This window comes from Maylandia zebra, linkage group LG9 (genome assembly GCF_041146795.1).
Source record: "Maylandia zebra isolate NMK-2024a linkage group LG9, Mzebra_GT3a, whole genome shotgun sequence".
NCBI classification, from domain to species: domain Eukaryota; kingdom Metazoa; phylum Chordata; class Actinopteri; order Cichliformes; family Cichlidae; genus Maylandia; species Maylandia zebra.
In genome coordinates this window covers 12,505,125-12,520,537 of record NC_135175.1, presented here as the reverse complement: position 1 = coordinate 12,520,537, position 15,413 = coordinate 12,505,125, and the positions used below count along the sequence as shown (strand labels likewise).

General features: G+C 40.8%; 1 protein-coding gene across 2 annotated transcripts in view; it reads left to right on the top strand.

Annotated features, from left to right (window-relative positions):
• The first annotated feature begins 6,711 nt into the window (after window positions 1–6,711).
• Window positions 6,712–15,413, top strand: part of LOC101477282 (uncharacterized) — a 63,393-nt gene continuing 54,691 nt past the window's right edge. The window contains exons 1-3 of one of the 2 annotated variants that reach the window (XM_076888033.1): window positions 6,712–6,803; window positions 9,170–9,262; window positions 11,152–11,333. In XM_076888033.1, coding sequence (XP_076744148.1) covers window positions 9,201–9,262; window positions 11,152–11,333 — 244 coding nt within the window. In that variant the 5' untranslated portion in view covers window positions 6,712–6,803; window positions 9,170–9,200. Of the gene's footprint in view, window positions 6,804–7,359; window positions 8,689–9,169; window positions 9,263–11,151; window positions 11,334–15,413 lie in introns of those variants that run through there. The other variant, XM_004575804.5, reaches the window with a different exon arrangement.

Sequence of the window (15,413 nt, the reverse complement as noted above, 5' to 3'; positions counted from 1 at the left end):
TTTTGCCTGGTCTTAGAATTTTCACGCTGTCCTCGTTGAGCCTTCTCAGTGAATTCAAACACCTTTTGAAGAGTATTCTCATCTAGAATCTCCTCTTTTGATTTTAGCACATCAATGGTGAAATTTGTTTGTTTCACCCATTCATTGAGCATCTGGCTCTGTGCCTCCTGGAGGATTCTTGTTGCTCAGAGGCCCTAAATTGACCTCACGGCCCATTGTTCATCAGTCGAGCTAGTTTCAGTCATTATGCAAGTGTATTGTTTGTAAGGTTGGGGAAACATGCAGTCAGCTGAGACTGAAGAAGTCACTTGGATCAGTGACAGAACGTTTCCCCCACTGAAAACGCTACGTTCAGATGAACAGAATCAACTTTTGGGATAGAAGTAATAATGCATGAACTAGCTTTTAGCATCACTCTGAGAAAGGATGTTTCTAATCTCAGCAGTACTGCCCAGATGAAAGAAAGCAGTCATACATATTCGTTTAATGTGCACATTGAAAGATATATCTTGGGCAAAAGAACCTCCAAGATTGGAGTGCCATCTCAGTAAGTATCTGGTTCAAAATCCATGGTTTCAAGATTTTTAGGGCTGAGTCCATTAACCTCAGTTTTACTTGAATTTAGAAGCAGGAAATTACAGGTCATCCAGGTCTTTATGTCTTCAAGAAATGCCAATAGTTTAACTATTTTTTGTGTCATCTGGCTTCAACTAGGTATAGTCATCAATGCAATGAAAATCTATGCATTATTTTCTAATAATGTTGCCTAATTCCCTTAGGATATATAATGCAAAAAATAGTGGTACCAGCATAGAGCCCTGTGGAACTCCATGGCTAACTTTCATTTAAGACGAGCACTTCATATTTACATGCATAAGCTGGCATCTGTCTGAATGCAATGTTGAATCATATTTGGTATTAAAATTAAAAGCTTGGTGTTTAAAACTAAAAGCTGGAATGATGCACAAGAGTGAAACTTTAAATCTGGAAGTCTGATTGCATGCAGTAGATAAATGTTACCAAATTGTTATAACAATTGTGTGGTTATGGGTATGCAACTATAACTACCCCATGTTCATACTGACAAAAACTGGTCTCTGTCGCCATTGCTTCAACAATCAAACGTAATAAGATGCAAAGCCAGATATTTTTGTGATATGAAACTGCTGTGAGCATGTGAGAATGATCAGTGGAAAGATGTGTTAAAACGACGAGCATTTCAAACCACATTCCCTGAGGTTCAGCAACACAGACGATCCTCAAACATGACCAAATAGCAACGCACTGGCATTGTGGAAATCATTATTGATGACCTGGATATAGACTGGCCCGACAGGCAGGCGACAAGGTTCCTGCAGAGTTTAATGAAAAGCATCACTCAGTAGAGGAAAGCAGTCCTCTCCAGGACTGTGGCAGATTGAGTGCGCAGTCATGTGTGAGCTGTAAGAAACTGGTGGGGAGAGAAGTACATTTGGAATATATTAACATCGCTGTGGCATGCGGGCAGCAAATGGAGTGACTCATTCAATTTCCTCCCAATTGTTTTCACTCACATAAGGTTTCAATTGGATTGAATAACATTTAATAATATTGTTTGTAGCTGTCAATATAGTAGTCATGCAGTAGTGATAAACGACAGACATAGATCTAATAATGTTGCTTAAATGATTAACACAACAGAAACCTTTTATTATTTGATAGAAAATAAATTAGAAACTGAGTTTTAAATCTTTATATCTTACTATTCTGGCTATCTTAGCCAGGTTTTAGCATAGTGTCTGTTTTAAATCCTAGATTTAAAAGAAGATCCTCAGTCGAGATCGGTTTCAGTTAAGTGGCAGTTTTCTGATTTCTGTTCCCTGCGCTTTGCTTTAGAAGGCCTCATGTGAAAAAGAAAGTTTTCACAGCACTGTGCTATACTTTGGAAAACTAAATCCTGCCCTTTTGTTTTTTTGTTTTGTTTTCTGTTCTCATGCTGTCCTCCCATAGGAGCCCAGCATGAGTAGAGGTCTCTTTTTTCCCCTCCTCGACTTGCCTATTGTTTTGTACATTTCAGTGTTTTTCCATAATGCTACCGTCTCCAACCTGTCTCCCCTGCTGTATTCGCTGCAGGGCAACTTACATGTGACAAATAAAGGCTTTATTGACTCTTGTAGTTTGAAGTAGTTTGAAGAACCACCTTTAGCAGCAATAACATGAAGTAATTGTTTTCTGTATGACTTTATCAGTATCTCACATTATTGTGGAGGAATTTTGGCCCACTATTTGTTACAATATGCTTCAGTTAATTTAGGTTTGCAGGATTTGTAAGCTCCCATCACAGCATTTCAGCCATTTTGAGGTAGGGACTTTGACTGGCTCATTGCAAAACCTTCATTTGTTTCTTTTTTAAGCATTCTGGGTTAGATTCAGTGCTGTGCTTGGGATCATTGTCTGGTGCAAAATGCAAGTTGGGCCAAGCTTTAGCTGTCAACAGACAGTCTCAGATTTGACTCTAGAATATTTTGGTATACAAAAGAATTCATGGTTGACCCCTCACATGCAAAGTACCCACATCCTGCGACTGCAAAACAAGCCAAAATCAGCACGCCTCCACCACTGGGCTTGATAGTTGGTGTGAGATGTTTGTGCTAATATTTCGTGCTCGGTTTTCTTCAAATGTGGCCAATCATCTTCACTTTGGTCTCACCTGTACAAAGGTTTGTGTTCTAGAAGTCTTTGTAGTTTGTTTAGATGCAAAGTTGCATCTAAGGCTTTCTGCTGTTAACACTTGCTAACATGCCATACTAGTTCAGTTTTTTTCTAATAGTGCTGTAACTGTAACATTTAACACACTAACAGAGGCCTTTTGCGGTTGTTTGCAATTTTTCTGAGCATTGCATGATCTGACCTTTTGGCAAATTGGCATGTATGTCCACACTTGGAAAGATTATGGCATCGTGTTAGCATACAGCTGAATACTGCCAAAACTTCTGCTTTTATAGTGGTTCTCACACTAGCAGCACCTGTTTGCTACTAACCATTCGAATTCCTGTGAAAGCAGTTAGGGTGTACTTATTTTTTCCACAGCATTGCACAAAATGCTGTGGACACTTTTTTTTCACATAACTGTACTCTTTTGTGTATTCCCCTTAAACAGAGATGCCAAGGACAAACAAAGACAGAGTCAAAAAATGTGTTGCAAAATCTTGACAAGTAACTTGCTTTCGATTGATTACCAAGGATCATCTCAAAAACATCTTAAGAAACGTCTCAAAGCTGCCCCAACCGTTTCTCAGAGTTTTAGAAAAAGGCGACTCAAATGATAAACTAAGACTTAAAAATCCTTCCACCTCTTTCCCATCCCATAACCCATAAAGGACATACATATTTTTTTAAAGCTAAAGTCCTAAACTTAATGACTTATGATCTTATGATGGTTCTGTGTGTGTGTGTGTGTGTGTGTGTGTGTGTGTGTGTGTGTGTGTGTGTGTGTGTGTGTGTGTGTGTGTGTGTGTGTGCATCTGTTAGTGAGAGAGATTTGGTATTGCAAGTGACCTAGCCTCAGTCAGTGGTGACACAGTTTGCTTAATATGACAGGCATAATAGAATTTTCCCAGCGTTTGGATGTCTTCCCAAAAAGCTTTGTTCCTTTACCGTGAAATTTACTTTGTGGCCATCGGCCTCTGGCTGTACAAGCCAGTGCGGTTTTCAGAAGCGCATCACCTAAGGCAATGCATCTTTACTGTGTGTGTGTGTGTGTCCTCATGTGCATCTTTTGATTCCTCTGTTGTGTTATATATTGCAATGATTGCAGGTTTAAAGCTTCTGGAGCTTTCTCTACTTAACAGTCTCTGTTTTTTAATTAGCTCACTTGCCCACTGAAGACCTGTCAGTTTGTTTAGAAAAACTGCAGTACATCCAAAAACCAGCGTCCATAAATATCATAGCCTTGTGTATTGTTGTGCAAACGATGTGCAAGTAAACAGTTGCTGCTTGAGTTCACATTTGTGCTCCACTGTCAACATTTATCACTGCAAAAGTGACTCATTTGCTTGCAGGGTTTCCCAGCATCTTGGGTGTTACACAACACCACGGCCCTCTCTGTCGGCCTCTCCGTGCCCTTTTTTTTTTCGTGCACTTCACTCAGATAGAAGCAGAACCGCAGCTGTGGGATGGAGCAGATTACAGAGGGATTGATGGGAGCAGAAAAAGGAGTCAACCTCCATCTAACCCTTGCTTTGGCTATAAAATGACCTCTGGAAAAAAACCCAAACAAATCCAAACATCAACAAAAGATTATCCCCATCAGTTCCAATACACAGTTTTCCCTCTCAAACCAATTGACACAGATCTCAATACAGGGAGAGACAGAAACGTGACAGCAACGCACGAGTTTGAAGATGTATTCACAGGCTGATTTTTTATTTTGTTGTTGTGTGTGTAACCAGCAGCATGATGTCTGTCCTGATGCTGAGCTGCACCATAATGTATGTTACTGTGAGCTGGAATTTGATAAGGAAATGAATGCAATATTGATTTTAGTACACAAAAGCATGTGTTTGGAACATCTTCAAATGGTCACCAGGGCTTGATACCAACCCCTCACATATTTTCAGTGGATAAGTTTTGTGGTTGTACGTTGTCAGAGTGTTTTTTTCTGCGTCATCGTCTTTTTCAATCTGTGTCTTTTGCATTTTATTGTCAGATTTTGTCCCAGATTTGTGATCCATGGTTTTATAAGTTCAAAGGTGATCTGTTCATTGTCTCCAAATAAACACGAGTCTGTTCAAATGTGGTATTAAACACTTCAGGGTCAGTGTGTGATTCTTGCAGCTTTTCTGCACATCTAGAAAAAAAAAGAAAATGAGTAGATGAAACCTCGCTATTGTTCTTGTGCGCGTGCATGCTCACTTTTGTGCCTGGGCAGTATTTCCCACAGGTCCTAACTTCTCAACCTCTTGAGCTGGTCTTTTGGTTGTCATGGCTTATACTCAGACTCCACAAATCCTGACAATACAATTGTGCTTTTCAGCTGCACTTGTCAGGCCATGAACTCTGCTAGTACTCTGTGGTTCAAGGCTCCACTGCAAGTGGAGTCAGCACCTCTGTTGACATCACTTTTTATAGGGATTGGGTAAAATGATGTCCGGGATGAAGCTTTGTGTTTGAAACATTGCACAACAAATAAAATCCTAATGTGCACGCTATCCGGTGTGCCGATCAATCTGCTGGATAAAATGTGTGTTTTTTTAAGTTGTGCTTTTTGTTATTCCTAACAATGAGCACTCATGTAGCACATAATGGACAACGAGCCTTGTCTAAATGACAGTGACAGCGAGGAGAAATGAGTGTATGTTTGGTACTTTCCGATATCGACCTTCCCATCAATTATACATGTCCATTAGAATCAGACTTGTCGTGTCACAGCTCCCCATGTCTCCTGAAATCCCACACTGATGTCAACAGAGACATCTTAATCAATGAAAGCCACACTATTGCACCTGGCAGATGGCTTTTAGTAAGTCCTATTTGGCTTGCCAGTCATTCTGAAAACTATTTAGCCACATACACATGCACTTCTTAATGTATGCACACAATAGCTTGCTCGCAGAGGCGTGCACCCACGCACACAGTAAACAGTTGCGTGCAAAGGTCTGCCCCAGCAGCGCTGCCAGAGCTCTAAGCCTGGGCTAATCTGGAAGGCAGCTTGGATAGTGGTGCCAGCGGATTTGCATTGATATCAAAGCTCCCTGTAGCTTTAATGGTAGCCACCGACAATGTTTACAGCACCTTAAGATCTCTTTAGATCCCCAACTACAACTGTCACAACAAATAAAACGCCTCCCCTGATGGACACTTTCATGCAACAGCACGCTAAACAAGCATTTGCTCTGTCTGTCGTGCAGTCTGACTCTATGTGTACTTTGAATTATAGCAGACAAAGACATAGCAACAAAGTGTGTCAATACGCCGTTTGGCAACCAGTTGTCACCTGAATAGCTTAAATGCAGCTTAGCATTGAGTCTCCAAGTGTCTTGAACTCTACCAGAAGGATGGGGGAGCAGTTTCCTATCAGATATTCCTTAAGTGGGTGTTTTGATGATGGTGTTGAAGAGGGCAGGGAGTCCACAGTCTCCTACAGGTGTTCATCTGGGTTGAGAAACATCATTTTCATAGTGATCAAACCATTCAGTGAGCCCTCATGTCTTTGCCCTTTATGGTTCATTATAGGATAAGAAAAAAGGGTAACTGTGTCTCCTTCACTGTAGGATACAAGGATTGTTTTTCTTTTTAACTTTTGTTACCCATCTCATATATTCCACAGCAATCTGGAGACTAGGAAAACGACTGACAAATGTATCTTGTCATGTCAGCCCTCAAGCCCGAGGCCACCACTGTCCTTGGTTGCTGTTTTACACACTGCATACATTAGTTGTGACATTACCGAGGACCAGTGGTGATTAAACAGTGATTTACTCTGCTCTCATCCTGTTGCCAAAACGCTCACTGGGCTGCTGTACGCTGTCAGATGGCTTCATTAGCTCAGATTAAAGCTTTAGTTAGACAAACATTACTCAAAGCCTTTCAGAAGTAATCCTATTGGGTGACATAAACCCTGGTAGGTTGGGCCACACCACATCATCACATCTTGTCTATGTGGCTCCAGAGTATCTTGGTATGTTTATAATGCAGTTAATATATTTCTGTTTAAATGCCACGTGTCCCTTTTCTTTTTTCTCTCTTCTTATTGCTAAATTGAGTTTTCCAATGGGAGCTGTCCCATCAACACTGGAGGAAAGTGACTTCACATAATGTCTGGGGTATGTGGCACATCACAGCTGAAGGTTTTTCCCTTGCACTATGTCATCTTTCTTAAAAGAACTGTGTTGTGGTGGAATTTGGCTTGCATGGTTTACTACACACTAATACACAGTGAGCTACTGTGCTTTTCAGTTTGCTGTGCATGCTTTGTACACTAGGGTGCGGCAGAGTAGACCATCTACGTGTGTGTGTTTAGTGAGTGTGATGCGTTTCAGTGACAGTAGATTGAGGCAGTATACTTATTAGGGTACAGTTTCACAAACAACGATTAATCAGTGAATACATTACTACATTCATCAAGTACGTTTAAAACATGTTCATTGCGATATTTGACAGGACATCGTCAGTAATGCAAAATATGACCGAGAGGGGGATTCTGCAGCAACAAATCCTTGCAAACTCTGCTTTGCTGCCTCGTTTTGTAAGCATTGTGCGGGTAGTGATAGTTTTATAGCCCACAAATAATATAGCTCAAATGAAAAATCTGATTTTCTTTATTTTTAAGGACGATTCGTTCAAGCAAAAATAAAACCTGGAAACCACCTTTCACTGCAAGCCTTGCTTTCGTATGTATTTCTTTTTAACTTAAAAATAAACAATAATTATATCCAATTGACATATAAACGCGGATCATAAATCCGATAGGTTGTCCAGATTTAAGCGTTTCCGGTTTAAAACAAAGACCACATTTACTCGAAATTTTCCATTAATTAAAACAGACTGAATATGAATCAACGATCTTGCTTAAAATCCTCTCACTAGTTTCGGCTTTAATTCCAGAGATTGTACAAGCGAAATCCAGCGGATCAGTCGTTACTTTTATTTTGACAACGCATTCGCCTAATTTCCGGCGTAAGCATGGCGTCTGTCGGTCTGTACAAAACTTGACGCAGCGGCCAAACCGGTCCCGCAGAGCCCGTTTCTGGAAGCTGCATCCGCTAATTTAGTAAGAAAAGGCTTAGTCCAGTCCAGCGCACATTACACTTTGATATTTTGGGGTTTCTTTGCAAAATGTGTACGTCTCCTTTAGCCCTTAGTTAGCTAAATCCCTCCGATCTGCGAGCGCCCTGACCCACCATCAGCCTCGGTTTTAAGGGGCAGATTTGTGCCTCCTCTGCCCTTCGCGTGCGACCCCTCCCCTCTCTACTACTCTCAGGTCGGGTTGGGCTAATGGTGCATTTGAGTACTCTTCGTAAATTTGCTAATATATCACGAGTTTCGAATAACTGTGCTAAAAACCACATACATTTAAACAAATATAGCACCACCACAATGTAGACATTAGCTTTTATCTCTAGTGATTTTATGAAACCGAACAGAAGCTCTGCTCTGCAGAATACAGAAAAAAATCCTATCGACACGTAACTTTTCATGCTCCTTTCAAGTCTTGAAAGTAGCCCGCATGTATAACTAAAAAATGAATAATATTCAGCTATTATTCATCCATAATTATTTACTCAATTACGAAAAAAACCGCCATGTTAAAATACATAAACAAAACAAGTTGTTTGCCAAATTCAGACAGGGCCTGAATGCAACATAAGCCTAGTGTGTGTGCGCTCGCGCCGTGTTTGTGAGGCAGAGAGTTGCGTGCGAAGAGCTCGACATGTCATTCAGAGGAATCCGCCACCTGAAACGCGAGGAAGTGAAGGCGACTCAATTGGGTATAAAGCATCAGCCAACATCTGCCCCGATCAGTGCAAAGCTGATGAAAACATCAGCTCGGAGCTCATACAGGACCACTCAGGTTTATTTGATTTCCCCTGGATTTATCGCTGGGAGTCGGTGCACCCTGGGAGACGCATCTCTTTTCAGCACTTAAAGTGAATGTGACTCCACAGCCAACACTATACTGGAATTAACAGAAAGCCGCACATATCTCAGGTCAGTGCTCGCATTTGTGGCGCTTTTTTGTCATTTTAAATTTCCAGTTTCTTTATTTAATTTTCTTCTGATTTTAAGCATTCAGCATGTCTTCTGCAGTTTTGCATACAGGCTATCCAAGTTGCACCGGCGTGCTCTACTTATTTATTTTACTTTTTTTGTATTTTATTATTGGTTAATTTGTTTTATTCAATTAGATGTTTGCTATTTTTTTATATCACTATCGAGTAATAATAAAAATATTAAACCTATTTTGCAATTTCCCTAATATTTTTTTCTTTAAAGCACTTTAGGCTGTTTTAAGTGGATTGTTGTATTTACTTTTAGGGATGCTGGAATTTCCTGCGTATTTATTCCAAACTGAGGACTTTTCAGTGACATATAACTGCGAGTGTGTATATATTTGAATGCACTCTCCCTTCCAGCGTGGGTCAGGGTACTTTCTCCAGCCTCACGTAAAGTTATTCTGTGTCCTCCGCAGCGCACCTGTTACCTCCACGGAGCGCGAGATCATGATCCCTCCTGGAGACTGCATGTATGCGGGCAGAAAGAGGAGGAAGCCCATCCAGAAACAGTTAAGGAGCGCTCTTCAGTATTTATTGTTTATGTGTTCACATCTGTTCAGTCATTGTTTCCTGAGGCTGCACACTTTTGTTGGTTCAAAATAAACTTCTTCTCTCTGCCCTGTGATTCTAGGTTATAATGAATGACAGGAAGTAATTGAGGTTCTAGCATGAAGGTGTGAAAATTATAGCACAAGTTGGTATGGGTTTTAATAGAAGACTTCACATCTATCACAACTTTCATTTAACACTGCTGTCAGCAGATCTGGTGCAGACCCTGCTTTAAAGTTAATTAATTAGAATTTGACTGCCCTCTGTGAGCTGTCCAAAGTTTCCTACGGACTTGTTTCCAAATACGCACAAATGGGGCTGATTGATCAATGATTAAAATTAATTGAATTTTTTCAGGTTTTTTTTTTTAACCCTTGCATGTCCTTTTCAAAATAGTTTTAATGCAGTCACAGGAGTCACGGTATCATTCGTTCACTGTTTTAAATGTCCAAGGCTTTTAATGCCAGGATACTTTTTGTTGGACAGTTATGTCAGCTGATGTCATGAGCAGTGGTTGGCAAGTTGTATAAGATTTTGAAGAGGGAAGTGGTAATTTAACGAGGCCGGTAGCGTTTTTGACAGTGCTGCTAATACAAGGGGGAAATCTTTGCCACGTCAAACCGAGCCTGCTAATTCTGCCATTAGAGTCTTGAGGATTTAGAGTTATAGTTAAAGGGAAGTTTTAATTATTATTTAATACTGAATTTGCGCAACTCAAAGTTTGTGTAAGTAACAGGCGATTTAAACTGTAGTCTAGACCACACCGTGACATTTAAACATATTTCTTTACGCACTTTTTCACTGGCAACAAGTGGAAAATATATTCGACCGTTAATGTAAACGTCTCGGCGCGGCGTGAGCTGAAAAGTTTAAACTCTCAGCTGTGGAAATCAGAGCTGACCGTTGCGTATGTGGATCGTGTTAAGGTCAGCTGGTAAAGCCGTGGTACACCATACTAACGTTCACAAATAACTAGGAGAGTTTTATGCTCTCAGGGAAAGATCGGGCCGTCTGTGCGGTACCTCTAATGTCACATCTCTTTAATGCTACTCTTTAATCTCTTTAATCTCTACAAAGCTACAGAAACGCTTGATATCAGAAAAATGCCCAAATCGCTTCCTTTTATCTGGTGGTGAATGCACACATCTTTTTTTTTCTTCTTTTTTTTAAAGGGAAGCAGAGATGATTGATGTGCATGCTGTGTTGTTGAAGGCTGAGTCAAAAGGAACTATGGTTTTAAAGAAAAACGGACTCGTACACTGTGTGGTTTATCTGGTCATGTGTCTGTCCTTGGTTTGCAAGTTGCCATGCTTGCCATACGTAAACAAGGCAAAACACCATCCTATTGTTTGTGTCATCAAAATGAGGAACAGCTATTTAGCAAAAAAAAAAAACAATAGGTATCTATTTCAAAAAAGTCTTCAAACAGTGAGTCAGTAATCACTTTACTGTAACCTCAGAGAGTCTGACACTGTGTTGATATGAGTGTGTTTTGGCGTTTTTGCGGTATAGCGTGTTAAAAACTGGCTTGGTGCCACACTTCATACTTCATATATTACTGATACAATCAACAAGTGTGTGTGTGCGCCCTGTAAAAAAGGCCTGCATCATGTCGTTTCCACCGTCTTTGCTTTCACCAGTAGCGTAGCTCCAACAAGTGAAGTTAAACAAACTTAATCCTCTTCTTCGTGCTGCTGCTGTCGCTTTTGGGGAGTGTTGCGCACGTACACACACACACACACACACACACACACACACACACACACACACACACACACACACACACACACACTCCGATGTCCTCTCAGACCTGGGATCTGTCTTTACCTTATATCCGTCTCATCATCAGGAAGCCATCCTCTGCCAATGAGAAAACCAACCCATCCAAGCGGCACCGGGACAGGCTGAATGCTGAACTGGACCGCCTGGCCAGCCTGCTGCCATTCCCCCCAGATGTCATCTCCAAGCTGGACAAGCTGTCAGTGCTCCGTCTTGCTGTTTCCTACCTCCGCGTCAAGAGTTTCTTCCAAGGTAAAGGAGGTACAAAAGGCGGCATTGTTGCAGTAGTGGTTTAGGTATTTTGCTTATGTGGAAGTGTGTGGCTTTGAGTTAGCTGGAAGCTCCTGAGTGGATGTGGGTCAGGCCAATAAATAGCTTTAAATTTTCTTCTTTGTTTTGTTTTGTTTTGTTTTTTTTGCATATGAACATAGAGGCCTCTGTTGTCCACTTCTGATTCAGTTACCTGGACATTATTGGAGCAAAGCGGAGGGTTGTGACCTATTCACTTTTACTATGCAAACACAGAAATAGTGGTAACAGAACTATAGGTAGTAATGTCTTCCTTTCAGCAGATGGAAAGAATGCATAGTGTTTTGCAACACTTTGACATGTAAATTGTAATTTCAAAGGCTTTAAATGTCAGAATACTGAGCTAAAAAAAAGTGTGTTGGAATAACCTGTGCACTCTTTCTGTCGGCCTCAGGAGTGAGATTCCCCAAGGCTCCGTAGCAAAAACGTAGATAAGAAGATCTGTGCATGTTGCCATTACACTTCAGATTACAGTGATTTACGATGTGAAAATGCTTTCTAGATACGAGGAACCGCAAATAACTATTATGACCTTTATCTCTTTTAAACGCATGTAATTAGAAGGCATTTTGAGTTTTCCCACCCTCCCACTGTCAACTGAATGCCTCCCGTCCTCTCCTCGTGTTCCTCCACGATTTGCTTCAAAAATTTATGCGCTGCTTTAGAAAGTATTTTGTTGCCAGTGGCCTTGGCAGCTGCCTTATCAACACAGCGGCTACTGGCACAGCTGGATGTGACAGGCCTAGAAACAAGAGGCACTTTTTTATTATTACAAAAAACGAGCACTCTTGCAAGGAGAAAAAGCATTAGTAGGATAAAAGGGAAAGGCAGGGCAGTGAAGAAGAAGCAGCAGCGGAGCTCCCGAGAGGTTCACTACCTAGCCTGCCCTCGGGGCTGAAAGAAAATTCTCACTGAAAGCTCTCTTCGAGGAGACGGCAGATGAATTTGTGAGGCTCTGGTGTCCTCAAAGTTTTGCAGCTAGTCTTTAACCTTCTCCTCCTCCTCCTGATCCTCCTCTGACGCTTAACCTCGATCATTTGTTGCCTTATTCAGCTTAGCCACCACACAAAGTTGGCAGGCAGGTGCTGAATGGAGTTATTAAAGGGGCATTTCCCAGATCAGGGCTCACGCAGAGATAAAGACCACAACCACCGCTTTAACGAAGAGTGATGCCGAGGACTGTCGATGCCATCTGAGAGCTGCAAAGGGAAGGAGACGGTTCAGTTCAGTCATGTGTGGAGGCTGGTGCAAGTGTTGAAAGGTGTGCAGAAGCCGTTGGCTTGAGTGGCAACGCTGCTGGGTGAAAACTACGCTCACAAGGGCGAGTTTTCTTGAATATATCTGTGCAGGGTTTTTTTAAGCATTACAAAAAAGGTAAATGTGGAAAAGATCATTTAAGATCCTTTATTCCGAACTCTTTGAAGATGCGTTCACGCCAAGGCTTCTGTCTGTTTTCCCCACCTCTGCTGGGTGCCTTGTTATCAGTGGCAGTTGTGACCGGCTTATCTGTCTTTTGATGCTCTGGTAATGAGATTAATTAGTGCGATTTGAGTTGGTATACATGTGGAATGTCGTGCCCTCCTTCATTTGATAAACTCGTTCGGGCTTTCCACTGATATTTACACATGGAGTGTTGATCAGAGCTTTTCCAGATAAATCTGGAGATGAACAAGTAAGTTTCCACATCCTCCCTGTGGTTTTCAGCGACCGTCATATTTGTCTGTTTCTTTTTTTCTTTCTTCATTTCAAAAGTGAGTCATTGAGACGAAAACACATTATGAAAGCATGAAACCAGCAACCTTAAGTTTCATTTGTTCTTATAACCACTTTTTCTGGGGGAAGCACAGACTTTTTAAGGTGCAGTTACTCTGTATTTCCACCGGAGGGACTGTGTGAAGCTGCTACTGAGCTGAGCTATGGCTGATATCCTTTTCAGTTTGTTCAGATACAGCAGTGGGTGGGAAATTTGACTACAGTTATACCATTTATCTTTGTAAAAGCATAAGTTTATCAACTTGATCTGAGACTATTCAGGTATGTCATGCAAGGTGTGCTGAAAGGTGCAGACAGGCAGGAGGAGAGGGAAACCGTGCAGCAGCAGGTGTTCTGGAAGCTCCCTGAGATTCTATGCTGGTTGTCTTTGTTGCGTGACAATTCGAAGGTGGAGCTCATTGAACAGTGTGTGGCCACGTAGTTCATGCAAATATACCCTAAGGGTGTGTGTGTGTGTGTGTGTGTGTGTGTGTGTGTGTGTGTGTGTGTGTGTGTGTGTGTGTGTGTGTGTGTGTGTGTGTGTGTGTGTGAGAGAGAATAAAAAGCTCGCCTGAATCATCATATTCCACTGGGATCAGAACTTCACTGGAAATTTAGATGATTTGTTTAAAGGCCCATGACTGAGATCACTACATGCACTATTTCATATGCATCTATAATAGAGGAAAAACTAGCAAATAAATAAATAAAGAGTGAAAGTATTTTGCATACATAAACAATTTCTATACTTTTTTTTTCTTTGTCTGCTTGTAGACAGATGCATGGCACAGGAACGTTTTCACAAGCGGGCCTAACAACCAAATGTTTTTACAGATAAGAAAATAAGGGACACTGTTAGAAATGTAACTTTAGAGTTGAAGCTACTGTCTAATGGAAACCACCACTGTGCAAGCATTTGCCCTTTAAAAATTATTTTTTTTAAGCAGGTTTGTTTTGTTGGTACTTTTACTGATTTATTTTACTCTCTTTGTGACCCCTTGTCTGTGAAAGGCACATTGTAAGTAAATATTACTTAATTGATTATTATAAACTTATAAAATGTACCCGTCTTCTGACATCCATGTGAAAACTGAAAACTGGTGGCCTAGTTTCATTTTCTTTGTTAAAGTTGAGTTCTGCTGCCACATTTTTCCCCGAGTCGAGACGGGACGCGGCAAAAAGTCATATTCTCCTCTTTCCATAAACCATTACTCTAGCAGTAAAGTTTGCCGAGCTAGTGAAAATGGCCCCAGAGGGGCAAAGCTCTCCTTTAAAAATAACAAAAATAATAAGAATAAATAAATTTTAAAAAAGGAAAGAAAGTCATCAGTTTGTAGCCTACAGCTGCGTGGAACTCTTTGTCCCATGTTTTTCATTTAAATTTGATTAAAGGCCACAGTAGGCTTTTTTTCCTGCCTTTTTAGGCAGATGTCCAATCAGGTAGGTCCGCATGAACGTATGTGAGAGCTGACAGTCAGCAGTTGTAATTCTGCTCTTTTCTATGTTAGGCCTCTGCCCTAGCTGTAATTGCTGAGCTTGTTAAATATTTACCCTTAGGATTAACTATCTCTCCTCATTTGTCTTTCTGGCCCGATTGCCTGTATTTCTCCTCCGGTGCATATGTGTTTTACCCTGTTTGTGTGATTGTGTTTCTCATTATTTTAAAGTAGAATATTCTTGTTCTTTTTTTTTAAAATTTTAATAAGGTTGCTGCATTTTTTTCAGGGATTAGGTAATTAAAGGCAACTCTTAAAGGGAACATTCCCTTTTTGAGAGATGCTGGCAGGGGGTTGTATTTTTCTATATCAATGACATTAAAGGGATCCTGATAAAATAAAGCTGGATGAGGAGTCATCGCTTTGATTAATGGTGTTCAATAACTTTTCTTTTTCCTTTATTACTCTTCACCCCCACTTTCCTCTGAGAAGATATGAATTGGATCTGCCTTTAATGAGAGTGGAAAGTCAACAGAGCTAGAGATAATAATAAACTGGGCAGCATCTTCTTTGCTAATGCACATGCTGCCTCTCTAATAACTAGGGCTGAATGCGTTGCACTGTTATGGGTTTTATATCGGTTGATGTAATTCATAACAATGCACTAATACTAGCTGTTGGTACGACTTATATTTTAAAAATGTCAGGGATCATTATGCTCTGTTTGTGGTCTTTGTTTGCTTATAATGTGGTCACACGTTTGCAAGTTGGAGTGCAGCTTGTGGTTGAAATACTGTTGCAGCCACGTTCCACATCAGCGTGTCTCCGATCGAGC